This window comes from Gymnogyps californianus, chromosome 5 (genome assembly GCF_018139145.2).
Source record: "Gymnogyps californianus isolate 813 chromosome 5, ASM1813914v2, whole genome shotgun sequence".
NCBI lineage: Eukaryota > Metazoa > Chordata > Aves > Accipitriformes > Cathartidae > Gymnogyps > Gymnogyps californianus.
In genome coordinates, this window is record NC_059475.1 from 70,731,804 (window position 1) to 70,759,322 (window position 27,519).

General features: G+C 40.8%; 2 protein-coding genes across 2 annotated transcripts in view; one reads left to right on the forward strand and one right to left on the reverse strand.

The window, feature by feature from the left end:
* Positions 1-27,519, reverse strand: part of FANCM (FA complementation group M) — an 82,932-nt gene that overhangs the window by 54,413 nt on the left and 1,000 nt on the right. Inside the window, exons 3-5 of the mRNA XM_050897461.1 lie at positions 26,719-26,891; positions 24,880-24,957; positions 24,033-24,191 (exon numbers count right to left, since the gene is read on the reverse strand). Coding sequence (XP_050753418.1) covers positions 24,033-24,191; positions 24,880-24,957; positions 26,719-26,891 — 410 coding nt within the window. The remainder of the gene's footprint in view (positions 1-24,032; positions 24,192-24,879; positions 24,958-26,718; positions 26,892-27,519) is intronic.
* Positions 7,957-18,423, forward strand: LOC127016759 (heme-binding protein 2-like). Its single transcript, XM_050897462.1, has 5 exons — positions 7,957-8,197; positions 14,683-14,774; positions 16,082-16,223; positions 17,628-17,811; positions 18,252-18,423. The coding sequence occupies exons 1-5, from the start codon at positions 7,957-7,959 to the stop codon at positions 18,421-18,423; spliced, it is 831 nt and encodes a 276-aa protein (XP_050753419.1).

Here is a 27,519-nt window from a genome sequence, read left to right on the forward strand (position 1 = left end):
CTGAATAATTTGTTACTGTACCAGATGACAACCTGGTGCTCTGCCTCCCTGTAAGGTTCTCAATTATCAGAATGTTTCTAGGCTAATTTACAAATTTTTTTTCTAAGACCAGTAGAATTTTTAAAACTTGCTTCCCTAAGGATTTGTGCCCTCCATCCTACAGACAAACCCTCCTGCCCCCAAGATAATCCCATATCCATCAAATAACTGAGAAGTGGAAACACACACTGTGCTTTTGTAATCACACAAGTACTGACCGAGCAGAGGGGAAATGAAACGGGACGGGTAACCAGCTACTGAACTCACGCTGCAGCTCCCTCTCTTACTGGTAACCCTAACTTCAATGGCATCTCAGTCTCAGGAAAACTTGTATTAATCTTTGAGAAGCCTAAATTACCGCAGACAGAGGACCAGCCAACAGGTTAGAAAGTTGTGTGTGGAAGGGATGGGAGTTGGGAGACATGAGCAGAGAGGAATGAACGCCCGGCAGATGGGCCCGGCACAGCAGCGTGCCCCATTTCCTTCGGAAGCCACGCCAAAAGACAATTTGTTTTTATACATCACATGTATCTGCTTTTCACATCGGTGAAACAAGGGAACTGACCTGCACTAATTCGTCTTAATCCTGTTTTTCCTCTTTGTTTCTCAGCCTTAGGTGGTCAGGATTTTTTTTCATAGACTTAGTTTTGCATGAGCGCTAACTCTGTAATAATTGGAGTAATCAGATTTGTTCTACAAAAAATACTTACAATCTGTTGGCCCACTTGGCTAGTAGCACCAAAAACATCTTAGTGCACAATAACAAGCTTCTCCAAAGGCAGTCTTGACTTAGTTTGACAGCAGATAGTTCCCAATAGCTGCTTACATGCATACAGTGTTTCCCAAGTTTTCTGGGCATTTTAACCCCAGTTCAGCTGAACTGTGCTAAGGCGGCTATAGCATAACAAATGCCTAATCCCTTTATAGCTGCTCTTTCAGCCCACTGAAAATCAAGTCCAACTGAACCAATAAAAACAGGTCTAACTTTCAGGCCTCAAACAATACTGATCTAAGTATGTCTTCAGCTTGCGAAGACAAAATGCCCTAACAGGAAAAGAAAGGCAACTGTAAAAGTGCAATGCATGCACGCTGATACACTAAGCAACAACACTCTGTCCTCTTCGCACATTTAGTGTATCCTGGGTTTTTAGAGCCTGTTAGGATGCACAAATATTATTAACAACCACACTCTACTCATACCCTGTCAATGCAGTGGCAGCTTAGTTTAACTTCTTCTCGCTGCTTACTTTGATTATTTTTATAGTTTGGTATTCCTTTAGCTTCTTACTCTGTGTACAGTGCCCATGTGGCATTAAGTGGCAAATCCTGAGAAAAGAGGTGGGAATAATTGCCATCGTCAACTACAGCAGCATTAATCCCCCGAAGAATCAAAAATGCCAAGAGAACTTTGGAAGGGTGAAGGAAAACTTGGGAAAGCACCAGCCAAACCGGGGCAACAATGTGCTGGGGAATTTCCACACTGCCCACTCCATGCCTGCAGGTCTTTCAAAAACAGCTAGCTGGAGTCAGCAGGCTAAGCAGATTATAACAGATAAAGGCTGCTGAGAAATAATAGAAACGAAGCCTAAATTCTGAATGCTTTGGTGCATCTTAGGTTGCTCTTCTTCCCTACTCCGGGCCTTCAGACTGGGATACCACGTCTCAGGCAGCTTGTCGCTTTTGCTCAGAGGAACCCAGCTCAGCTCATCCGCTCCCGGCTGGAGGGGAAACAGGCGATGCCCACAGGAGCAGCTGGGAGGCCTCTGGGAGCAGCTCCGAAGGCAGGATGGTGCTGAGGAGCACTGCCCACCCCGTCTCTCTCAGGGGAGTTGATGTCAGACCAGCTGCGTGGACTGAACGCCCGTCTGCGGCCGAAGAGTCCCCAGGCACTTCCAACCCTGTCTTCAGGCTTACCTTTACCTACAGGGAGCCTGGGCCACGGCCTCACACAGCTCCCCAGGCAAAGCAAAGCACAGTCAAGAGACTCCATCCCAAAGCATTCCTTCTAATTAAGACTAACGGATTAATTAGACCAAATAAACCACTAACACCAAGCAAACACCAATTGGAAACAACAATATTGCTAGGAATTTCTGGAAGAAAGGTGGCGGGGGGGGGAGGAAGTAAAATGATCTTTTCTTAAAATACAGTCAAAAACATTCACCAAGCCACTTGGAAGTCTAAACGCACAAGAAATTAATTTCTTGTATTTGGTTTAAAGAGTTTAAAATTCAAAACTTTGTCTTTTACCAAACAGTTTGTTATTGTTATGTTGTTTTTAAATCTGGCCTGTATCTGACAAGTCACTTTAAAAGGACAGAGACAGAAATGTCTGTGCCAGCTTATAAAAAAGGTATTTAAAAAAAAAAAAAAAAAAAATGTTGACCATGCAAGGCATAACTCAGTGCTTTTTATTTTAATGGGGTACCACTGAAATAGCACTTTACCTTCCCATCAAACCCTAAACAGTTGGACATGAGGACACTTGAAATGCTGAAGATCAAGCTTAAACTATGTCTCAAGTAGTGGAAATGGAGTCAGTCCCTGAACACAAATACGTTTCTTTAGAAAATAAATTAATGTTTTCATTAAAAAGTAATGCCCACATAAGTATAATATTTCAGCACTGGTTTATTATTTCCTATACTTGTTGCATAGCTTTTTTTAAAAAGAAATTTCCATTACATGTACTTTCACGTTTCATCCCTTGACCTAGTTTAAAACATGTAAGAAAATTATATTGTCACTGTTTGCTCAATGTACACCCCTGTCTGATTTAATCATCTTCTGCCAAACAAACCAAGGAAGACTATTACGAAAGACAGCAGGATCCAGTCACCTGGAGCTTCAAAACTAATAAGGAACAGTAAACATAACCTACTTAGAAGAGATACAGAAACAAGCACTACTCAGAGCGATTACATTTATCTTGCCTCCATACCTTTATTTTTAATTAAAATGATAATACTTCTGGACAGTGTCCTCAATCTTTCCAAAACATTTAAGTGTTATGTTACCCATTTAAAAACAGAACTGTAGAATTAATTTAAATTAACTGCTTACTAGGACTCATGGCTTTTTCTAGCTCACTAAATTGAGTTCAAAAAGCTGACAGATTTACTACCAATATATAAAAGACAACTGGTAAAGTTATCCCATACTGCACTAAACTTGCCAAGAACATAAAGGTTTTTGCTGAATGAGCAAAGTCTTCCGCAGCAAATCATGCTGATTTTTTGAGGCTTGTACCTGAGATTAGCTTAAGACCTGCCGTTGGGAGCTACAACATTAGCTGACGACTACCATGTGTATTACAAGCAGAACTGGCAAGGCAGAGGACTGTTACTCTTTCAGCTACACCTCACTAAAAACTGCTATTAATCTGTTTTCACTTGGCACAATAAAAAACAAAGGCTCTAAACAAACGACCCAGCCTAATTACTTTACTGCAGATTTGCAAGCATTCTTTACCAAAGAAAAACAAGAAATCTGCACGTATAACTCTTTGTATGACATTTCTTTCAGAGTAGAGAAGGAGGAGTTTGAAAGAAACCAGCTACTAAGTAGACTATATCTTCACAAAACAAAGACTCAAAAGGTCCAGTTCTATCTACAGGAAAGACAAAGTGCCAGGGAGCTCCCCACAGTGCTCCCAGCCTCGACTGACGGACCGGACCAGTTTTACACAGTCACACTGCACTTAGAGCTGCCATTTCCCTTCATCTCCTTCCCCTGCTCTCCCAACTCACCCGGCTCCAGCATTTTCAATGCCCAATATGCCACAAACCCCTTCCAAACATGCTGGGGCAGATGCAGAATTAGTGTGCAAGAAAATGAGGCTACGTTGCATGTCGGTGAGGTAGCATCACACCTACGGCTGTGCGGGAACGTTAACGTGCCCCGCTGATGCACTGGTCTGCCTTAGCAAGGGACCACTAAAACCAGGAGTAGGCAAGTAACACAAGCAGCTCCAGAACACAAATCCAGGTTTTTGTTGTGGTCGTGCATCACACGGACATCACGCTGCTCTTGCTCTCTGCTCCAGATTTTCAAATTTTCAAGAAAGAGAGCAAAGGACGACAAGAAAGGGAAAGAAGAGACTTCTAGGCTCTCGTCCCACCACCCGCAGCTGGAAAGCCAGCTCAGAAGGTGTATTTACCACAAGTCTTCACAATACAGTTGCGATCATACTGTCCTGGGGAGAGCAAACCAATTTTGCAGGAAGGCATGAACTCAACCAAGGCCACCTACAGCTCCAGGGAAGAGCAGCCCCAGTAAAGGTTAGATGAACATCTAGAGCATTTGTTGCTTTGTTTTAGGACTGAAACTAGAAAGGTTTGGGTTTCACAAAGTGTGCTACCTTGAGAAGTGTCAGTACAGTAACCTAATATTCCTGAAAGTAACTTCCAGGAGGAAATCCTAGGAACAAACCGTGTTTAGTCTCTGCCAACCATAACTCCAGGTTGAGTGAGAGAGTCTTGAGACACCATCAAAAAAGAAAGTACCTGGGGTCATGGAGCCCAGCGGCGATCAGAGAACCAGCCAGCCCCATGGCCGTAGGAGCACGTCTCACGGATGAGCTAGGGCAGCTTACGGATATCCTTTACCCGACTGTAAAGAAACTTTTCAGGCACACAGAGTACATAAACTTTATGTACAGAGTGAGAACAGTTTCTTGTAACATTTGATGAACCCTCTCAAATCATAGTATAGTACATCAAAGAAGGGAAGGAGAACAATTATTAACAGAAAAAAAATGTGGGTTTATGACAGAGAAGGCAACTGAGAAAGGCATTTGGAGCTACGACTAGCGCTCAGTTTTAGTTATTCTCCCTGTAAAACTTCGGAGTCATGACAAATACAAACAAACTCTAAACAAGAGGGAGAAAAGTGCTATTTTGTGTAAGCTTTCTGCTGACATTTTCTTACCTTTCCAATAATGAAAATAAAGCAACAGGGACACAGCAGGGTACAGTGTTTTTAAGCTGGTCTTGTAATTCTCCAAAACCAATACTGATCAACCTAGTAATGACCTTGGCACCTCTGAAAGTTTTGTTGTCAAGTTGATATTAACTCGTTCAGACACTTCACAGTCTTCCCGCTCTCCAGGGATCTGTTACATGTTGAACCTATACCGTTCTTCCCTGGAAGCTGGTATTCACCAAAAAGATACAATAGTTTGTCCTCTTCTAACATCTTGGTTTTCTCCTATTACAGCATTTTTAATTTCTTAAAAGTTACAAAAAAAGAAGGCCTACAGTTTTTACTTTTCAATTAATTTCACCGAGAACATTTTTACTCTTTTACTTGAGAAGTTGTAAGAAAGAAATGGCTTTTCTGTATCAATCTGCTGTTCAGTAAGAGTAAATGTCACCACTTTGCCACGGGACAGAAAGAAGCATCCTACTGAGGATGTTTCATATCCTCGATTTGCAAGGCTGAATATTTGTTTTTCTTTTATATTCAGAGATACTACCTACCAGGAAAGCACCAAGAATACAGCACTACCAAAACCATATTATCTCAAGAGCGACTATTTATTAGCCAGCAGTCACACACAAAATGAACAACTTGGGGGGAAAAAAATCAAATACAACAAAAATCAGCTTTGTTCAACTCCAGTAACAATCAGTTACTCTATAATATCTGAGCTGACAGCAGCACCTAGACACAGACCATGATACATTTTCAGTACTCTATCAAATGTAGCTCTTTGTATGTCGCTACTAAGCACATCACAAACCGAAGACAAATAAAATACACACGTACTAATTTGTGCAGGTGAATCTTTAAAATAGGATCTTAAACTCCTACCAGCCTCTTTCTCACAGGTAGCTAGTCAATACTCAGTGGCATTTCTCACAGATAGAGAAATTTAGCTGTGATTTTAGACAATTTTTCTGGTTGTTCTTTTTTTGTTTTCTTTTTGTTTTTTTCATGTCCAGCAACGATGCTTAGCAATCCTCTAAACAGAAATAATTTCACTTAAGCAACTATTCATTCTCATAATTAACACTTGAACAAAAGAGTTGGGACTGTTTTCTATGAGAAAGTGTCGGAATTATTTATGCAGGATAGGCAGGGGAAGAGCCTTTACATGTTGCCTCAAAAAGTCACCTCTTCTCAGGAATAACAGTTTCCTGGAAGAAATCTCCAAGAGCCAGGATGCCCTCACTTGGTAGTAATAATCCAACTTCCAAAATTATGTGGAAAATTCCTTACCCACAAAACTGAAGTCAGTGTTTGCACTGTACTAAAGTATAATTAGACACTACCTGTGACGTGGATCGATTCACATCGTGCCTTACCTCAAGGTACCTACCCACAGCAATGTAGCTGCCCTACAAAGAGAGTTCCACAGTACCTTTGCAAGGAAAACCTGGTAACTGCCAAAAAATATAGTCCACTTCAGCACATTTTCAATGAAGCTTGTGATTCTGTACACTAGGTAGTTGACCATGAAATCAAATCATCAGACAACCAAACACTTAAGTAAGCATCATCTCCAACATTTGTCAAGGATTTGCCTTCTCAGTGAATTTCAGATCGGAGAAGAGGCTGTGATGCTGATACATTGCCCACAACTAAGAGGCCAAACATCCTCACAGTGGAACTATCTGCTTCACTTACTGCAACCAGTGCATTCCACTTTTCTGCAAAAAAAACCACATGCTAAATTCAGTAGGAAAGAACCGTTCTCTCAGTACATTTCCACTGGCAGTTGTTCCTCCATTTGCAAATTCTCCAAGAAACATCAGTCCATGGCTGGTCAGCTTTGGCTGACAGAAGAAACACCTTATAGGAGCAGCAGGATTTCAGTCTGTAGTGTCAGAAGTACATGGTCGAGACTTGCACGTCTCTGGCTTCTAAGGCAATTAATACTTCATTGTCACACCAAGATCAGCCCCTGGGGTCAGGGAACGAAAGCTGAGCCTGGGAGAAAGATACTGATCAGAAAAAAAAAAGGGGGGAGAAGATTAAGCATCACATCACAGTCAACAGCTACATCCCCAGTCTTTGGTCTCCTCCTGCAAGCATCTCAACAGTGTACGGGAGAGGACTATTTTCCTATTATTCTAAAATTCTAAAAGCCCAGAGGTCTCCCTTTCCTGCTGGCAGAAAAAGGACCACAACGCTTATTTCACATTAAAGTTGAAATGAAAGACAACTACAAATAGAACCATATGCTTCACACAGACCCCTGACTCAAATTCAGACCCTGCTTTAATTGTCATAGCCATCCCCATAATAGGTCTGCTCATCTACCTCTTTCTCATAAAGGCTTGCCTCAGCAATGGCAAAATTATGCAGCTGTCAACTTCCAAAGCTGGACTTTCAATACCAAAATGATCCATGGCTTTCGCACTCCTAACTGGAGCCAGTTTGGAATGACCTCGCAGACACTCCTGAATAAAATGAAAGGTCTGTCTTTCAAGCACGGTTTGCAAATATTAAAAGAAAGTCACAATAAAGAAGGACTAACAGGGCATGAAGAGCAGTGGGAAAAAAGACAATGAAGAGAACAGCTAGGAAAGAGAGCATGAGTTACTAGCGAAAAAACATATGAAACACAAACTTCTTTAAGATCTATACTGCTTGGATCCTACAGCACCGGGTGAAGCTACAGAGCCTGAGGACTGCTGGCAAAGTACCGCTGGTTGCGTGCAGGGACCCTTGCCGGAGCTCTGCTCTGCTCTGCTCCGCCAGCCCTACCCCCGGACGGCGGGGGCCGGCGCACCTCCCTCCCTCCCTCCTGCCCGGCACAGCCCCGGCGGCGGGCGGGCAGAGGCGGGGGCCGCCCCCGCGTGTGCCGGCGCTCGCCCCCCCGCCCTCGGATCCCTGGGCAGGGCGAGCCCTTCATAAAGCGGCGCGGCGGCGGCAGCGCGCCCAGCCCGCTCCCCGGCTCGGCTCGGCGCGATGGAGGCGGGCGGGTGCCGCATGGGCGGCGCGGAGCCGGGCGCCCCGGAGCCGGGCGCCCCGGCGATGATCACGCTGGAGGACCTGGACGGGATGGCGGAGGAGAGCCCCGACTCGGCGTACCACAGCAACGGCAGCAGCCTGGAGGAGGAGGCCGAGCGCATGGAGGACGAGGAGCAGGAGCGGCTGCTGAGCTACTGGCAGAGCGTGGGCAGGGGCCACCAGGTGGACGTGCCCCGGGGTAAGAGCCGGCCGGGCACCCGCAAGCGGGCAGCGCTCGGCCCGCGCTAAGCCGCTTAAGCCCACAGCAGCGCGCTGGGCTTTAGGGGGATTAGGGAGGCGGTATTTCTGAGCTTACCGGCCGGTACCGTAACCTTCCCGGCTATCTCTGACCTTCAGTTGCAGGGTGTCCCTCTCGGCAGCTCCGCGTGCTTTACCGGAGCCCCCGCACGCGTGTCACGCGGGGACCGGAGCGGTGCGGGCAGGGCCCTGCGGTGCCATGGCAAGGCTCCGACACCTGCAAACCTCTCCCTTCTCCACAGAGCTCTGAGGGAGCCTGTCCTCGGGGCTGGCACCCAGCGCTCCCCCTAGAGAGGGGGTGCGGGCAGGGCCGGGAGGAGCACGGGTCCCGTCTGCCCCCCTTCACCTCCCCAGCCGCCCCTCGGCCACGCAGGACAGCGATGGTAAGGCTGGGTTAGGTGCGCCTGGTGCTAGCAGCGGCAGCAAGACTGCCTCTGGAGAAGGGGCTAGGGCTGAAGGAGATGTGTGGCGATACGGCGCAGGGTACCGCAATAAATGCCCATCAGAGTTCTGTACACTTCTGATAGACAGAAAGTCTAAGCTAAAGCTTTGCACAGGGCAATTCAAAAGATTTTTCTAACTTAGAGAAGCGGCTGTAGTAGTAGTGGATTGACCCATTTATACGAAAAAGAACTGATGTGAGTTGTCAGTCTTAATTAAATATTAAACTGACGACCTGCAAAAGCATTCTTCTTAAGAACATCGCCTGTACCTATCCAAAAGGTTAGTTCTTTAAAGAAAGATGGCTGAATTGAAAGATGGCACAGAGTAAACAAGTAAAAGGATCGACTTTGCTTTTTGACAGTAAGCCTCCCAGGCTTACCTTATTAAGAAATTCTTTATTTTCAATTTTAAGAAAGACTGAAGAATCTGAAAGACTGTATGAAGCCAGATAACTCATAACAAGCAGCAGAGAGTAACTGCAAACTTAGCTGATTCAGAAACTTTAACTCATCTGCACTGTCCTGCATAGAGAAGTAGGGAGAGATCTCTAGCATCTCTACTGTTCAGATAAATCACCTTCTAAGAGGACGGGAAGCAGCAAAACCTTGACAACAGACTGCACTAGACACTACCAAAATGAAACGACTTATTTAAAAACTTTTTCTATATTCCAACACAGCAAAGACGGTACAATGTCCTTTTCAAGTCATGCCTAGACGCCTCATCTTGTCTTTCTAATGTTTTAACAATGAAAATGAATGCCCCGTCAGGTACTAAAAGAAGGGCAACGTCCATCTGAACAGAGTTCTCTGGCTTGCCTTGTTCTCACTGCCCCCTTATTAGGAGGGGTCTCTGGATGCCCTGCGCCAGCAGTGCCATCCCGTAGTTTCAACACGCACTCCAGCAGCCACAGGTTTGCGTCTGTAACCAGTGCATCAAATCTGATGGCTTCTGATTCTACGGGGGCACAGAGTGAGGGGAAGAGGAGAAGAGCTCCCTATTTAACGCATGCACTAGTGAGGCGTGAACACACAGATGCTAAGTTGCTCCTTAAGAGTAGCTTTGTGTAGCACAAAACAAGATTCCTTCCCACAAAATTATCTGGTATTCTGACACATAGCGAAACAAGGCATTGAAATTCCTAATATTTGGCAGGATATTAAGTCTAGGAAATACGTCAAAAGTAGTATTTCACCACATTTTAGTTACTGTATTATAAAAGGCTTACTTTGTAATGCTAAGCAAATGCTACAACAATCTAAATAGAAGATTTTTCTTCAGATATTTTCCAGGGCTATACGTCAGGAGCAGACTGCATCTCAACTAGAACAGCCTAAGAGTTTGCCAGATGAGTTTACATGCTCCATGCAAAGTTCAAGTTAACTGTTAATATTCGTGTTTAGTATCCAGGCAGCTAAAGCGTACTTGAGCCTCAGGGAAGACAGAGAGGCAACAGAGGTGACCTTCTGGGAGGAGAAATCCTCCCTGTCAATAGGGAGCAGACCACCTCTCTTGACTAGTGTGCCCCATCCAAGCGGCTGGTGTCACTGGATCCATGATGTAAGAAAATACAAGACCTTCACTTGGCCGACTATTGACTACCAGCCTGATAACTGTGCAGACAGAGCACTCCAGACCTTAACCACAGAGTTTGTATTTTCTGTAGTCTAGTGGTAAAACCTGCAAAATAAGAACATTACTATCCCTCTCATCAATAGTTCCAGACTGCCCCAAGCTTTGACACTTGTTTTGTTCTATGGTGACAATACACCTTTCAAAAAGATGACTTGCTTTGTAGCTTTTGTTAGCACCTTTTAAGGGTAACAGGAACACTGTAAGCATTCTAAAAAATCCAGGATTTTGCAAGATGTGAACAACAGATATTTATATGGCTGGCATTGCAATTCATCACTGTTAACAAGATCTTAATTCTATAGACTGACTGGCCTATGCCAAACCTTGCAACAAAAATGTAAAAGAAAATTAAAGGTGCAGAAAGGTATAATCTAACTTTCTTGGCTTGAAAACTCTATTTTATCTACTCCCAGTAGAAGCAGAAAACATGCCACAGCAGTTACTTTTAAATTTCTCAATTCTAGTTTCAATATAAGAACATTTATTAACAAGCAAGCTCAGGAAAGTCGCTACCCATCAAAACTTTCTACTTGCTAAAGCATAAAGTTGTCTAAAGCTACTCAGTGTACAAAGCAGCATGCTCTGAGGTCAAGTACCCAGGCTCCAGATCAAACTTGAGATGTGAATCGCAGGTGGTTTTCCACCAATTCCAATGTACCTCCCCTGCTGAGGTTACCTCACGTAAGTGGCAGCAAGGCTCTGCTGGTACAGAGGCTGCTGGACAGCCAAAACATCTGTCGGTTGAAGGAAGTGTGCAGGGAAGGACTACAGAGTCTCCATCGCTGGGTCATCCCAGCGATGCAGCCTCACGCCGAAGCCCACCCCAGCCCAGCACTGAGCCTGCTTCCAAGACGGTGCTCGCAGACACCTCCCAGAGCTGTTTCCCGATTACTCTCTCCAAGGTGCACATCTAGTGGTTGTTTTCAGCAGGAAGATTTTGGTTCCCAGCATTACAAAAGCTGTCTCCTCTGCTCTAGAATGACAAAATTCTGTGTGCACGTACATTATTTAAGGGCGCAGCTGACTAGTACATCCCATTTCAGTGACACTCCCAGCCGGTCTGATGAGACACAAATTAAGACATGCAACAATTTAAATACTGTTCAGTCTTGCTGCTATGAACAAGTCTTGTCAAATGTGCCTTATCTATATAAATCCCTTTGTAAAGATTTGCCTCTTTCATAATACCTACCTGTAGTAGCAACTGTAATTACAACTTTGAAATTTAATTAAACCAAGTCTTTGCCTAGCTACACTGCTACAACTCATCTTGCCTTGTTTTGTCACACCAGTATTCAAGTTTGCAAGCTTGGACTGACAGGTGACATGTAAATCAAGCAACTCACTTGCTTTTGGGCAGTATAATCTTAAGTACTGTGCAGGTTAAAATATACTGTCATGCCTGACAGACATGGATTCACAAACTGAAGAATAAAATTCCTGAAAGGACTTTAATTAGTTGTAATCCCTATCCTGTGCATTAATATGGAAAAAAAAAATATAAACCCCCCACATTTATCAATAAAGAAATCTAAAAATAGAGTTAACATTTCTAGAGTCCTAAAATGTCTCCTAATTCTTGAATACTCTGTGGAAAATTCAGTGCTGAAGTCTAATCTACTTTTATTTTTCTCTCGGCCTCCAAAGAGATCAATTTTACATGTCCGTTATTATTTACATTTTAAATGTTTCCCAATGGCATTTTTTAAAAAATGTTTAAAATTAATTGGTGTCGCTTTCTCCCCTTTATTAAAAGGATCTTTACTATTCCAAATAGTTTTAAAGCTAAAACCCCTGCAGTGGATGCCAGGAGATGTAGGTTTGACTCCCAGCTCAGCTACCGATTTACCAAGTGACCTAGGCCAAGTTAATTCTCCTGCATCTTAATTCTCCTCTTCTGAAACATGGATAGTGTTCTCTTCCCCCATCATCCAGCCTTTTTCACTTAAGATACTGAGGCACTCAGAACACCCAAGAGAAGGGCTCTTATTTCACTTGAAACTTTAGTCCTTTTCATGCAGGTCTGGTATATGAGACGCAGTATGGCAGAAATTCACATCCAGACTTTCAAACACTGTACATAAAAATTAAGTTTCTAATCCTCTATCAAAGTACACAAATGTCTATATTACTTCAACTTTGAAACGTAAGGAACTAACTCTTTTGGAAGAGAGGCATTCCGTTCCTAAGACTAGAGAGGCTTTCCATTCCTAAAACTAACCTTATATCCAGAGTTTCCAAGCCTATGTTAGGGATCAACTTCTAAGCAGAATTTATTTATGAACTGCAGCTAGAATTGATGTCAAGGCAACCATAGTTGCAAATATACCTAATCCAACCATATTTAAATGACAAAACTGTAGGAGAACAGAAGTACTAGAATATGCTAGTATTATATATGCAAGTGTAATATATTTGCTCCTCCTATCCATTTGAGCTTGGCTGGGAAGTGTAACGATTAATACAGACTGGATGATTGCTAGTGTCACTACATCTAGAAAGAGAGGACAGGTTCGCTATTGAATTTCTTACAAAATGTGAGAATCATTCAAAAAGTCACAGTGTATTTCAGTTCCGTCTCAGTATTGGTGAGCAAGCATGCAGGTGCTTAGAGTTCTTCAACAATAGTCAAATATTAACACTCTCCTTCACATAATGATCCACCACCAAAATGTGCGAGCTCAGACCAGAAGCGATGACACGTTAGACTGTACTCCAAGCCCTTCTTGTTCCAAAGGGCAAGACAACAGACAGTGGCAAACATAAGAAGTATGGAAAACACATAGCGTCGCTATTAGTCAAATGAAGTCGGTATGTTCCGTTTCATCTTTACTAATGCTTTATGGTGACTATGACTATTTGAGACCATTGAACCACTCTCTTTCTGCCAGGTGTAATGGAACCTGACAAACAGAACACTGAAACTTGCTTTGCTCTAATTCCACCTTTATATAAAAGTTACGTTGCAATTTTGCTAGAATGTTAATATTCACTCTAAGTCAACAGTCTTCTGCCCCTTCCAAACTGAAATGAAACCTTTCATCTAATGTACTTGGTATCTAATCAGACAGCACATGTATAAAACTACTATGCAACAAAAAGCAATTGTGTTAACACAAATCTATGTTCTAATTTCTTTGTTAAACAATCACATCTTCTTAAGATACAGTTCTTCAGTGGAGTACACACTGCGGAATTTTAAGTTTCCTCATATTTCTTTAACTTAACAGGGCACTCTTCTCCTCCCTCATCTATAGTTTCTGCACTTCGATCCCCTCTCCACACCCCACCTTCACTTTCTCCCCTCCAGCCTGAGCACATCGGGTTCTCCCAGCCTCTTCTGCACTTCATCCTGCCCTAGCCAGCCGGGTGGCCCTCCACCAAAGTATCTCGAGTTCATCAATGCCATTACTGTACTGTGAAGCCTCAAACTAGGCACAGCACATGAAATGCAGCTTCATGAGCACCAAACAGAACAGTCACCTCCCTTGACCAGCTGGCTGCAGCCTTGCTGATACAGCCCAGTGTGTGTCCTGTTCTGTGAAGTCTCCTTCTGAAGCTACAAATGAAAACTTTTTATTTTGAAATCCTTCCCTCCTGTGAGATCTTACTAGAAGGGCTTGTATTAAAAAAAAAAAATTATGCAATTCACTTAAGACCCAGAACTCCACTCCACATATACAGAAGCTGGATCACCACAGCTGGAACGCATTCTCCGTCAGGTTCAGTTATAACACTCCCAGAGATTGCAACTAGCAGCGAATCACAGAGAAAAGCGGTGTGGTAGCTGGGCAGCAGTAACCGCAGAGCTAGCCAGGACACTCAGCTAACATCCCAGCCTGCCTGCACTGCATCAGCGGCTCAGGCACTGTGGTTTCTGAGTGACAACATGGGCCTCACACCCAACATATGTCCTGACTAATGAGTACCACTGAAATGTGTGCAACATCAAACGCTAAAGTAAAATATTAGACATAAAACATCTTTCGGAAACGAAGTTTCCACAGTAGTTATTTCCTTGAACCTGTGAACAAGAGCAGCCAACTCAATTTACTTCTTCATGTGGATACACATTAATCCAACACTGAAAGAGTTGCTAGAATTGGCAACATCATCTGCAAAGAGCCAGAAAACTGGGCACCGCCAAAAGCTTTCCATAGACGCTTGTATAATTGCAATATATGAGGAGTGGGAGAGTGAAATCTGTTCCTAACAGTACAGAGACAGAAGTCAGTTAACGTTTCCTATTAATATTGAAGAGACAACTAAATTGTTACAAAAACAAGGTCCCCAGACTTATTTCTACAACTTCAAGTCTAAAACTGGAAATGCGTTATTTTGTTGCAGACATGGCAGAACCAATTCAGCAGCTGACTAGAAACAACAATCCCCAGGGCAGACAGACCATCCCATTTACTCTCATCCAGCGCAAAGAAAAGGTACCGTTTCCCTTCCCAGTTGAGGTTTTAACAGTGTTTTCAGTATTCATACCTAGCTTCCAAAAATATTTCTTTATAAAATTATTTTCACCATTTAAGATTTTTAACGTCATAAGTGCAAAGCATTATAACTGGATAACTACATTTCATTTTTAACATCTGACCACTTTTACATGTGTGAATTTTTCTTTTTTGTAGGGTAGAAACTAGCAGAAATGTCAGAAGATGGCCAGGAATTACAGTCTTTCTGACATTTAATAATTAATTTAACAAAAAAAACCTCATATTTTGACATTTGAAATGAAAATGCCTATTTTCTTCATTTTAATCAATGAATTTGCTTCTTTACGCTATCATGTTAATAAAACTTTAGCAAAACACACTTGAAAGAGATTAATATCTGAATTTAAAACCAAACATGTACTTTTGTATCACGGGTCATTATCAAACAAACCAGCAATTTGCAAATCCATCTTATCAAAACCATCTTACCCTCTCATGAAAAATTGAAATTGATGTCCAGCAAATCGCTTACAGCTCAGGAAATGTGGAAGCAAGTGTCTAACCTTAAATACATGACAAATCAAGAAAATCTTTACTAACCATGTATGAAGAATTCTTGTCATGTTTCTTTTAAATAGATCTATATAATTCAAATTTATAAATGTCACAATTGGATTGAGTGTATTTCATCTAAACAGTTTGGGACTCCTGACTACTTATGTTGTAATTAAATGCTTGAAAGCAATTTCTCAGTACTACTGTAATAACTGCAGATAAAAAATAAGGTTATTCAGTGTTAATTGCAGTATTAAACATTTAGTTGCAAGTCCAAAAGATGCTAGTTCCTTATTCTAAAGGAGAACTACCTAGAAGTCTGCTGAAATAAATTTTGGTCCAAGATCAGCAGCATATCCCTTCTTGATTTATATGAGGAAGGACTGAAATTCACATGTTCCTTTCAAGATCGTTTCACTGACAGTTGAGAAGATGCAATTATTCTTGTACTCAGGTAAGATGCATACACTGCATTGGGTTTGGATATCTACTTATTATATACCAGCTTCGACCTTGAAATGAAGCGCATGTGAACTAAGCATTAAACAGAATGCGCTTAAGGCATAGCTGACACTGAGACTTAAAAATCATTCCTCATGCTTGTCGTTCTCCTGGTCATACACCTAGAGAAATTGTTTTCTTTATGCTACAAGTAAAGCACTGAAATATTGTTTGACTTTTATTTGTTTGCTTGGGTTTTTTATGTGATTAACTTAAAATACAAAATTATTATCTTACTGTGTTTGCAGCTTGGAGATCTGCTTTACGAAAAACGTCAGTATGGAAAAGCCAAGTGGGCTTGTATAAAACTGAAAGAAAAACAGTATGAACAGAGCATATGCCTTGGATTCATGAAGCTCATGAGGTACATCTGTGAGCAGAATTCCTCAGGTAACTGGTACCACAATTCTACATTAAAGTTAAAACATATTTATGCACTAGCTCCTCCTAATTGGGGAGATACTTTTATTAGCTTTTTCCAAATACTCCACCCTGTCTATAGGGACATTTTCCTGTAATACAGCCTTTCCGGCAGAGTCTAAACCAAAGTGCTGCTCCCTCTGCACACGTGCTAGAAGAGAACATCTGCGGGAAGCCATCGCTGCTTCCAAGGGCATTGTGACCACTACAACTGCCCAGGAATTGATACTGGCTAATTTTGTAGGCTGCCAGCTATAAATTAGGCTTTTGCTACAGAATTTTAGTGGCTTAGTTTTCACAGCAGTACTGAAATCACCTATTCTAAGAACCTATTCAGAATGTAATGCCAAAAGAGACCATAATGTTTTCCCTCCTTCGTTTTAGTTTATGATATTTAACTTGTGCATGCCTGAGTAGACACCAAAAATGTGTGGTTGAAGCATATTTTCCAGAAAGATAATCCAGTTTTAACTCAAGTATTTTAAAATAATGGCAAGTCCACCATGTCATTGATAGCTTGTGCATGCATGAAAAAAACAATCCAATTTAATCTGGTTTCAACTTCCAGCCATCAGTTCTCTTTTTTTTTTTCATTCTCCAGTTGATTAAAAAGTTTTGCAATGCCCAGTGTTTTGTTCTGTAATAGTACCTGTGTTGTAACCAAGTCAACCCTTAATTTTCTTTCCAAGAAACTAAAAACATTGATCACGAAAGCCTTTCCTTAATCAGGTATTTTCCCTGCTCTCCCCATTCTTTTAACACTTTAACATCATTTAAAAGTGATTTTGGCTCCAGAACAGTGCAGTTTTGTTTTCAAACTGTGGACAGAAGCAAAGTTCCCACTCCTAGTCATCACTGCTACCTGCACAGTCAAAACAGTCAACCTTTTCCTATAGCACTGCAAAAATATAGCAACACTTTCAATAACAGTAAACCCTAAATGAATTCACAATGCAGCCCCCTTATCTTGCCTACATTCTTTGTTCCCAAATATTTAAAACATGACACAAGGTCAGTTTACAAGATAAACACAACCCTCTTGAGAGGGGGAAAGAAGTTAAAGTCAAACTTCTTGCCCTACACGAAGATAGGAGAGCTCACCAAATACTACATTTTAGGCACACATATTTGCACGTGTAGGTTTTAGAGATATATATACACACACAAAAACACACAAACTACAGGCATACTAAAATGCTACTTCCAACTGGGAATACACAAACCCATTTTCTAAAACATCCTACTGAATTCCTTTTAGTAACAAACCTCTGCTCTGTGGTACTCGCTTTATATTATTCAGTATGAGTTCAGAAGTCAAGCGCAATATGTAGACCTTCTTTTGTATTTTCTAAAAAGTCACGTATGTCTCCTCAGGACTGTACCTGGGGATAACAATACCCATTGTGACCATAGTCCATACAAACGAATCTCAATCGGAGATGACACAGTCAGTGACAGTAGCGTACTACCTGCCTGAAGTGCTGCAGGACGAGCCACCTCATCCTTTTGACTCTGACATAATCATTGAAGAATGGCCTTCTACTATTGTTTATAGTAGGTAAGAAACATTTTAATTTTGTTCTAGTAAAAATGGTAAAAAGATGCAATTTTCAATTTGGGCATGTTATGTCTTTTAAATCAAGTTCTAAAAGCTAATAAACAGTAAAACTTGATTTTCAGTAATTGTTAAAAGCTGCCTGCTTCATGAAACCGGGATATTCAGGAAATAATGGTTACCAACTTACTTGGTAAAATGATGCATCTGTAAATGTGAGATATAATAGCATCTCAAAACACAGACTATTCTGTGTAGCTGGGAACAAAGCATCTGACATATCACTGAAAATGTTAAGAAAAAACTGTTATCTGTTTGAGATCAATCACAGCCAAGTAGTACCATTTGTGAAACATGACTAAATAATTTAGAAGGAGGCATTTCTAGGCTCTGGAAAAACTGTGGAGTTTAAAAAGAACTTGATATGAAGTTGATTGTTACAGGAGCTTCAGAGGAATCACCAATGAAGACTCTATAATGAGAGAAATAAACCTGCTGGCGGAAATTCTGGAGAGTCCCGAGTTATGTTTGCAGGATACATTCATCATTGCAGGATATACAAATCCAGCTGCTGCCAATCGACACAATGAGATATGGTTCCTTCAAAGACCATAGCCTCCCGTTTCTGATGCTTGTCAGTCACAGGAATCAGTTCTGATTTGCTGGCAGAATCTTACAGGTGAATCACGTGAGACTAGATGTCAAACCCTCAAAGATTTTAGAAATGTGGCTTTTAGCCAGTTTAGCAAGGCAATCGCTCCAACTTAATAATCAAACAGAGGTAACACCCAAAACATACACTGTTTCCTATGTCAACTTTTACAGTTTTTACACAATTTTCATGGAGATTTTTAGCACTTTAAAAGTTAGTTCATCCTATCTTTTTTTACAAGATAAGGGAGACAGAGACCTCTCTCCTTGTCCGCTTATTAGCACCTCTAGACTGCTTGTGGCTTGAGATGGTCCTAGAGGAGACCCTGGAGCCCCTGCCCTGGCCTGCTCTGGGCACCTAGTGCTGCACCAGCTACACAAAGAGCCTGTTGGGGCTTTCAGTGGGACACACATTAAAACCACCTCACACATGCAGGCTATGCTTCAGAAAAAAATGTTCAGGTCTTAATTTCTGACAAGAACTACCAGATTTAGACCACTGGGATTAAACCAAGGAGTAAGAGTAGGCCAATGCTGACTGCTTTTAAGGTCATCACCTGTGGGGCAGAGATTCTTAATGCTTACCTCAAAAAGCATTCAACCAAAGTACTTTTAACCTTGAGAAGAGACCAAGAAGGCAGAACAGTGCTAATGCTCATTAAAGTTTTGATAGCGAAAGTTACAGGTTACCTTAATCACACGTTCATAGTAATCCCATGACTATATTTAGCATTCCTAAATAGAAAATGGTTATTCTTAACTCTGCAGTTTTCTGAACGCTTTCTTCTTACAACTTTGCTGAATGTTAAAACACTGCAGCTGAAGTAATTTGTTCAGTACTTTTTACACTCTTCTGGTAGTACCACACTATTAATGTTATAAATGATACAAATATTTCACAGAATCACAGAAAAAATTTCAGCTAGAAGTGACCTCTGGCAGTCACCTGGTCCAGCCCTCTGCTGAAAGAAGGGCCAGCGCTGCTGGCAGAGCAGGCTGCTCAGGGCCTCACACGGTTGGATTTTGAGCATCTCCACGGATTAGGAACCTGTAACCCCTCTGGGCCCTGTTCCGGTATTTGACCATCCTCACTGTGAGAATTTTTCTTCCTAATATCTAATTTTCCATGTTGCAGCTTGTTTCTTTTACTCTTCATGCATATGATAATTCTTCAAGTAGACAACTGCTAGTCTAGCATGCTGTGATTGAACGACAAGCTCACATAGTTCTACATGCATCAGAAGGTCTGAAAGCAGCATTCATGCTTTGCTGTTTACTACAGTTAAAGAGCACCTACTGCACTTTAGAATTGGGGTAGCAAACAGTTTTGCTCTCAAAAATCCCTTCTTAATGTCTCCCCTTACAGATATGATGGTAGTGTTTAATCTTAATAGAAGTAAATGTCTTTTTATATAAATTTCATTAAGTACATCACCAGCATTATTTATTGATTACAGGATTTAGGCTTTAAACAGAGTTTGTGTGTTCTTCAGTTACAACATACAAAACGGCAACCAGAGCCAGCGTCTGCTAGCTTACAGTAGAGTTAATTGGCAAACAAAATGCATTTATGTAGTACTTCTGACTGAATAAACGTACAGGTCTCAAGAACTTTAAGCCTCCTGGTTCCACAAGGCTCTCTACTGCACAAAACTGACTTCATGCTTAACCTAAAGCCTCTTGCCGAGCAGCAGGATCAGAGAGTGCCGGCTGGCCCTGCTGTGCTTAGCCTTGGCCGTGCTTAAGCGTGACCAAGGTGCCCTCTGGTGGTTGCTGCCCACAGAGATCCCTCGGGGAGACAGCAAGGAGAAGTGGGGGGAAAGGTGGGGAGAGAGAGAAAAACCTTCGTTTTAACGCAAACAAACTGATAGTCTTTGTGGGGAGGAAAAAAAAAAAAAAAACAGAACACAAAAAAAGCAATCCTCACTTTCTTCTTCTGAACGTCTGATATCCCTAGCTGTTCAGATACCCTGCACTCATCCAGCACAGACATTTGTATCGCCACAAATTAGTTGGATGTTAAACTGATGGGGGGAATCTCAAAAAAGACTGTGGGTTTGGGATCTTTCTTCTTCCAACCAGAAAGCTATCAAATCTGGTTTGCCAGGTGACAGCACAAATGCTTGTGCCAGTTGTGGCCACAACTAGGAAACACTTTGTCTGATGTGCCAATTTAAATGCACGTCAAAGTATCTCTTACTTAACAGAACGAAACGATGAAGGTACCCGTCATATCTTTTATTCCTCTCAATTTGTTCCAAGGGACAGGATCTTAGGCAGGGGAGGGGGAAAAAAAAAAAAAATTAAAAAAAAAAATCAGACTTCCTTTTCAATATGTTGAATTTTTTCCTGTTTGATTTTTATTTTTTTTGCTTTTTATTTAACATTTCCTCAGATTGTTGGAAATGCCAGCCAGTATTAAAGTGAAAGCTAACAGATTAGTGGAAAACAATAAAAAGTTTTTAAAAACTGAGTTGAGTAGAGGGCCCAGGGAGGCATTAAATAACAGGTTTTGTTTTGCCCTCACCCCCTCCAAGATGTTTATAAGAGCAAATAAAACAATTTTCACCTTTGACAAGATTTTATGGCAAATTAAAGAAGTTTCTGCAATTTGATTGCTTTTGGCAGCTATAGAAATTATTTTAATGCTTTGGCACAACAAATGTCAAATAGCTACTGGAAGTAGTTAAATCCTCTCACCATAAAGTACCAGTTTGTACATACTCTACATTTTAAACACCTATTGCAAAAAGCATTTGCTATATCTTATGTCTCTTTCCATAGGCAATCTTCACCTAAATACTTCTGTGACTCAGCTACTTGTGGGTATGTTATAGAAACATTCTTGTTACTGAAATATAAAAATAAGGTATTTATCTGAATGTGCTGATATCCTAAATGCAGCAAAGTGTTCCGTGTTGTTTTATGTAAAACTGTGAATTCCAAGATAGTATTTATTTTGACTTATGTTAGACGGCTTCTGCTGCTGAGAACCAATTAATCTCGAGTTTGAAGATACACTTTATGGCTACGGAACATTGTACCAACTTCTGTAACTGGCCCTCACAAGCACGGGCACGAAGAATTGCATTTTTTCACTGACACGCAATAAAGTTTACCTAATAGTTACACCAGTGAATGCTAAAGAAACGTTACTATTACTCAAATATATCATTTCAGAAAGTTTGAAAACATCATGTCATGCATGATTACCTAACTCCTGTTATCAGAATAGGTATTTTATTATCCATCTGTGGCTCTACTTTGTAAGCCACTAATTAACAGAGTTTCATTTTTAATTTGAAGTTATTAGATTTCCACTATTCAAAGGAAATAATGAAACAGAATTCACCCATATTTTTGGAAGATTAAATGATGTGGCCTTAACAGATAAATGTTGTCCTGCATACTGTGTATTTTTCGAACAAGCATTAGTGCCTAAAAAGTTTATTCCAGCTGTTGTGATACTCAGGGCCTTGCTTATTGTATGTATACAAATATAAACATAATTTTTCCGGCATTGTTGTGTTGTGCTGTTTTGCACTGTCCTTCATTTTCACTGAAATGTCGTCTTGTTTACTGTTACTGTTTGTCAAAATTAAAAATAATGATTTTATTGTGCAGAGTACACCTGGCTTTCATTTTTATAACAGACATACAAGTCCTTTTGCCATCTTCCCTTTGAATGGGAACAGCAGAAGTCACAAGTTGCTATTCTGATTTTACAAAAGCCATTTAAGCCCCAAATTTGAAATGGTTGCTCTAAGACCCAAAAAACTTAAATAACTTTCAAAAAACATACACTCTTTGAAACAAACACATACATTTGGAGCTATGCATCTATGCTGCAGCCAGCAGGTCTGCTAGCAAACTCACTCCTCCTCACTGCAGAAGCCATCTGCAACCCCATTTTTGTCAAGCATCCAGCACAGTCTCCCACAATTCTTACTGCAGCACAGACTGGGGCAGGACTGACTGGTTTCAGAATCAAACTGTAGAGAAGCAGTACTTAACAGAGAGTGACATATATATTTGAGTTTTCTCCTAAATCTTGATGCCGTTCGGAACATACTTCACGACTGATTCTTTTGGCAAGGGACAAGGATAACGCACCACGTACTTGTCGCTTCTGTGGCTGCACTCACATACCCTGATCTCAAACTGCTCAGAAGCCAAAACCCAGCAGCACGGTAAACGGTGTAATTTAACTTCAGGGCATGGCCGAGGTCCATCGCTGTGCTGCAGAAAACTGCACAACTACAGAAACACCTCTGCAGAAACTGAGGTACAGGAGCCACTTTTGAGGTCTCTAAGACAAAGGCTTGGCTTGCCCACAAACACTGGAAAAGGCTGGGGCACCATCCTTTCACGCCCTCTGTGTTGTTACAAGTCTTATTTTCTAAGTAAAGCAGTAGCAATACAAATGCAAATACCAGATCAAAGAAAGGAAATAGAAACCACTGAAGCCACAGTGACGATTTAGTCAAGGTTTGTCTATACTCCTCAATTACACCAGATGAGCCAAACCCACGTGCTTATTTCAGCTTAAATCTCAAGTGAAACAGCTGAAATTAAATCCCTGCACTCAATACGAGCACTCAGAGGCACCTGTAGTGATGCAAAACTACCTTTAAAGTTCTTGCTAGCTTATCAGCAGAACTTCCTCATTTAAATACGCTCTCAGGTTACTGGTTTGAAAACAGCTGATCTAATTCAATCCAGAAAATTAACAAGCTTACCTTCCAATGGTCTTCACATAAACCACACCAAAATCATTAAACTTTAACCAAAAACATACTCTAAGGCCAACAGTCTGATACTAACTTAATCCTAATTTTTTTATGTCTCTTACCAAAAAAAGAACATACATTTTCAACTTTTCAAAGTGGTATCTTATGTAATACCATTTGTCTACTAGTACCTTACTGAGAAGACACAGACCATTAAGTCATCACTGACCGGCTAACAGTTCTGGCCCCTGCTAATCTGTCCTATACTTGGACACGACCTACTGGTAAAAAAGGGGGGGGGGGGGGGGGGGGGGGGGATCAAAAAAACCCCACCCCAAAAACCCAAGAAAATCAAGGAGAACTAAGTACACTTACAGATGACTTTAAAGCTCTAAAGAATATTCTTAATCAGAGAAAATGTTTCAGTCAATATACAGTTTTCATAAGGCTGGCAATAACCTGGAAAACACAAGCATGGCCATTCTCAACATCTTAATACTACTGAATTCAGCCAAATTAAGAAGCCCTCAGTTTAGGTCTCATGCCAATTTTGCAAGGACTCCTGAAAGAGGATGAGAAAACTAATTCAATTGTAAGTTTTCCACCAGAGCTTTTTAAGTTATTGCAAGGTAACAGGTATCATTGGTGCAAAGTGAAACAGCAGCTGCTGTAGTCGAAACCGTGTTTTTTTCTTTGCCTTACACTCCAAGGCAAAGTTAATTGCACAGGAAAGTGTTACTTTTATAAGTTATTCCTAGTCTAGATAGAGACGTTAAAATAGGAAGGGAGATTATGTATTTAGTGACACCGTCCATTTAACAATAAAGACATGCAACAACTCACCCAGATGTAAGCATTCTGAATTTCTACCAATTCTTCACCCAGTGGAACAACAATTTTTTCCACTTGTCGCTCATGAGAATAAGGCTGAATTTCCGGAGAATCTTCAGCACATAGCTCTATCTGAGCAATGAGTAAGTTGGAAATAACTTGCTGCACAGCCTGTTTGAGAAGCCACAAAAAAGACCATATTTGCTTGTTAACACTCCAACAATGCAAGTCTGTATCACATGAAAGTAACTATTTCCATATTTTAGTAGGCCTTGAATATAACTGTAAGGAAAAGGTACCTACTACCTATAGATGAAAAATGAAAGACTCTCCACTTAAAGATCTCAAGCAGTATACAAAAAGCCAATACGGTAAGTTCATGAATGCAAAAAGCATGTAATTGAACGAGGGCTGGAGTGACAGAACTCTCCCTTTGGCTTTAGGTACACCATGAAATACCTGACGAGAAGCAACCTGGAGCTAGGAGCTTAAATTGAACTTGGATGTCCATATGCCTTAGACTGAAAACCTTAGCCTTACTTACGTTTACCCAATATACCACACTGAACAGAATATGAAAGCCATTTTGCATTGAGAGTATATTCTTTTTGGTTCAGGTAGGTTTGTATTCTCAAAACCCAAAAGGTATCATTTCCTTTTAGAAAGGTCAGGAAAGAAATAATACAGCGTCTATAGCATGAAAAAGACAAACCCTTAACAAGTAATGGATTGTAAAGAGATTCAGTTTTTACGTGGAATTCTAAGAGACTTCAGTATCCTGCACAGTGTTCAAACTGGTATTAAACATAGCTTCTACTGAAACTTTATTATTCCAACCACGCAAGTAGATTTGACTCACCTTTGTATCACTGCCTGGTGTGGCACTTAAGGCCAAGATCCGAAATTGATTTGTATATTTGCTTAGTTCCCTTACAACCTAAGAACAGGAAAGTTTCCATTAATATCCTTAAAGGAGATTATTTGCTTATACAAACTATATTGATGAAAATACCCACTAAGTAGAAAAAGCTTAACAAAATATTCTAAAAAGAGTATATCTGAATTTAAATGGGAACCAGGAAGTGTTCTGTTTATAACCATTTTATCCAAGAACACTTAATCTTGATTAAGTATATTACCCCAATCCCATTCAGCAGAACAACCTTGGTAAATTATGAAATGATTTTTCACTTGATTTAACAAAAAGATTAACAGCACACTAACTCAAGCGGGCTGCCAAAAAGTAAGTTTGAAGAACCACTCTAAAAAAAAGTAAATCATGGATGATTAGTCCCATGAAATCTGAACAGAGATTAGATGACAACCACCATGCCAACCAGCATTCAGCTGAGTCTCACTGGAAAATGTTGCATTAGCAATTGGTAAAATGGCTGAATATTCCTTAGACTTCCCAGGTTCTCATCCTACAATCCTCTCCAAGACCAAAACTGGGACAAGTACAATAGCTGCTGAACATTCAGGCAGCAACCAAATTGCCTCCCTACTTCGTTTTCTCACAGATCCAAACTCTGCCAGTGCTATCAGTGAACACCGTGCCTTCTGACCAACCACCTTGCGCTGCACAACAAAAAATTACAAATAATATAACATAACATAAAAGCTACAGAGAATAAGTGAACGGAGACTAAAGGGGAATTCAACTTGTGCTGATAGTTCTACTGAAAATCATGCAAAGGCATAGCTAAAACAGAGAACAAAGCCTACCAATTTCACAGCCACGGGGACTGACAAGGGGTGATGGAAGAGATTTTTCTTGGCTATAGCTAAAACGACTCAAAAGCTAATGAATACAAGTCTTGGCTCTACGTTACAGAGCAATTGGCATAGCAGTAAAATATTTTAAGAAAAGATTTTTATATAGTATTTTGAAATAAAATAACCTATAAGCTTAAATTCTTTGAAAATGAAGTTGCTATAGTTCTGAAAAATGACAGGAGGAGAAAATTGCAACACTGGCAAACCAACATGTACTGTTTTAACTTGGCAATCTACCATCTCTCTTCCAGCATGCCAAGTTAGACAAGCACTAAAAACCATCTGCTTTCCTCTAAAGAGGCCTAGTAAGCAACTAGACACAACTCCATATACACTCAGTCAATTTCTCCAGTACATAAAACTGTAACTTTCTTTTAGGTCACCTATTGCTATGAGGAGATTAAGCCATGATAACGCAACAAACTCTTTGCTAATCAAAGACAAAAACCCCTTTTAAAAGGAAATCTTGAACTCATTTTACTAAGATAAAGAACTTTACAAAAAAAGCCCGCACTTTTTTCTGAAAAAAATACCTCCCCCCATTTAAGAGCTATTCCAACATTGCACAAACACACCAGAGTACACCTGCAAATACAAACAGGTCTGAATGAAACAGCATAGCGACTTTTTTTTTTAAATTAGCCCAGTCAAAAAAAAATATTTTGAAACAAAAAATAACAATTTTATTCAGACATTAAAAAAGTTCCCACCTCACCTTACCAAGTTTTAATACAGGTTTTACTTAAAAACAAGGCACTGACGACACAGAGGACTGTTTGATCTCTTTCAAACAAAGCTAAGGACCTAAAGGACAATCTCCCTACAGCAATGATGACAGTGACACTTTATGGAGATCCTGTAAGTGATTTTGGGGGAGGTTTTTTGTAATTGTGAGACAAGAGTGGGGTGACTCCAGCATTACCTGACAGTAGGCGTGATTTCCAAGGGCTTTGTGGGCTTCGTCAATAACCAAACATTTAATCTCTACAGCAGGACATGTTCCACGAGAAAGGTCATTCACCATTATTTGAGGTGTAAGGAAGAAGACTCTCTTGGTAGTCCACAGTTCCCTCCGACTGAGCGCTTGGGTTCCCCCTGAAAATTAAAGAAATAACTTTAGCAAACTGTTCTGCTGAGAACGCACTACGACCCATGAACTGAGAGTGACAGCAGAAGGCCGATGGGGCTGGCAGACACGTCGGCTTTGGGAAATGAGTGCCATTTAAAATAGCATGCACCTTGATGCCAGTCGCATTTTCAGGAAAAAAGGGTGAATACAATGACTAGAAAGATTTTTTGCATTGAAACACTAAAGCCAGAACCACGGAAAACAAGGCTAGAAAGCTCAAGATACCCCCTAGCCTCCCACAGCCCTATACCTAATCTGCACCATCTCTGACAAAGGTTTGGGCTTAAAAACAGGTTATGGATTCGGTCATTAAGGCTATTACTTCAGCAAGCAATAAACCACAGTTCATGGTGCGAGGAAAAAGAAGAGGAAAAAGAAGAGGAAAAAGAAGAGGAAAAAGAAAAAAAAAAAAAAAAAAAAAAAAAAGAAGAGGAAAAAGAAGAGGAAAAAGAAGAGGAAAAAGAAGAGGAAAAAGAAGAGGAAAAAGAAGAGGAAAAAGAAGAGGAAAAAGAAGAGGAAAAAGAAGAGGAAAAAGAAGAGGAAAAAGAAGAGGAAAAAGAAGAGGAAAAAGAAGAGGAAAAAGAAGAGGAAAAA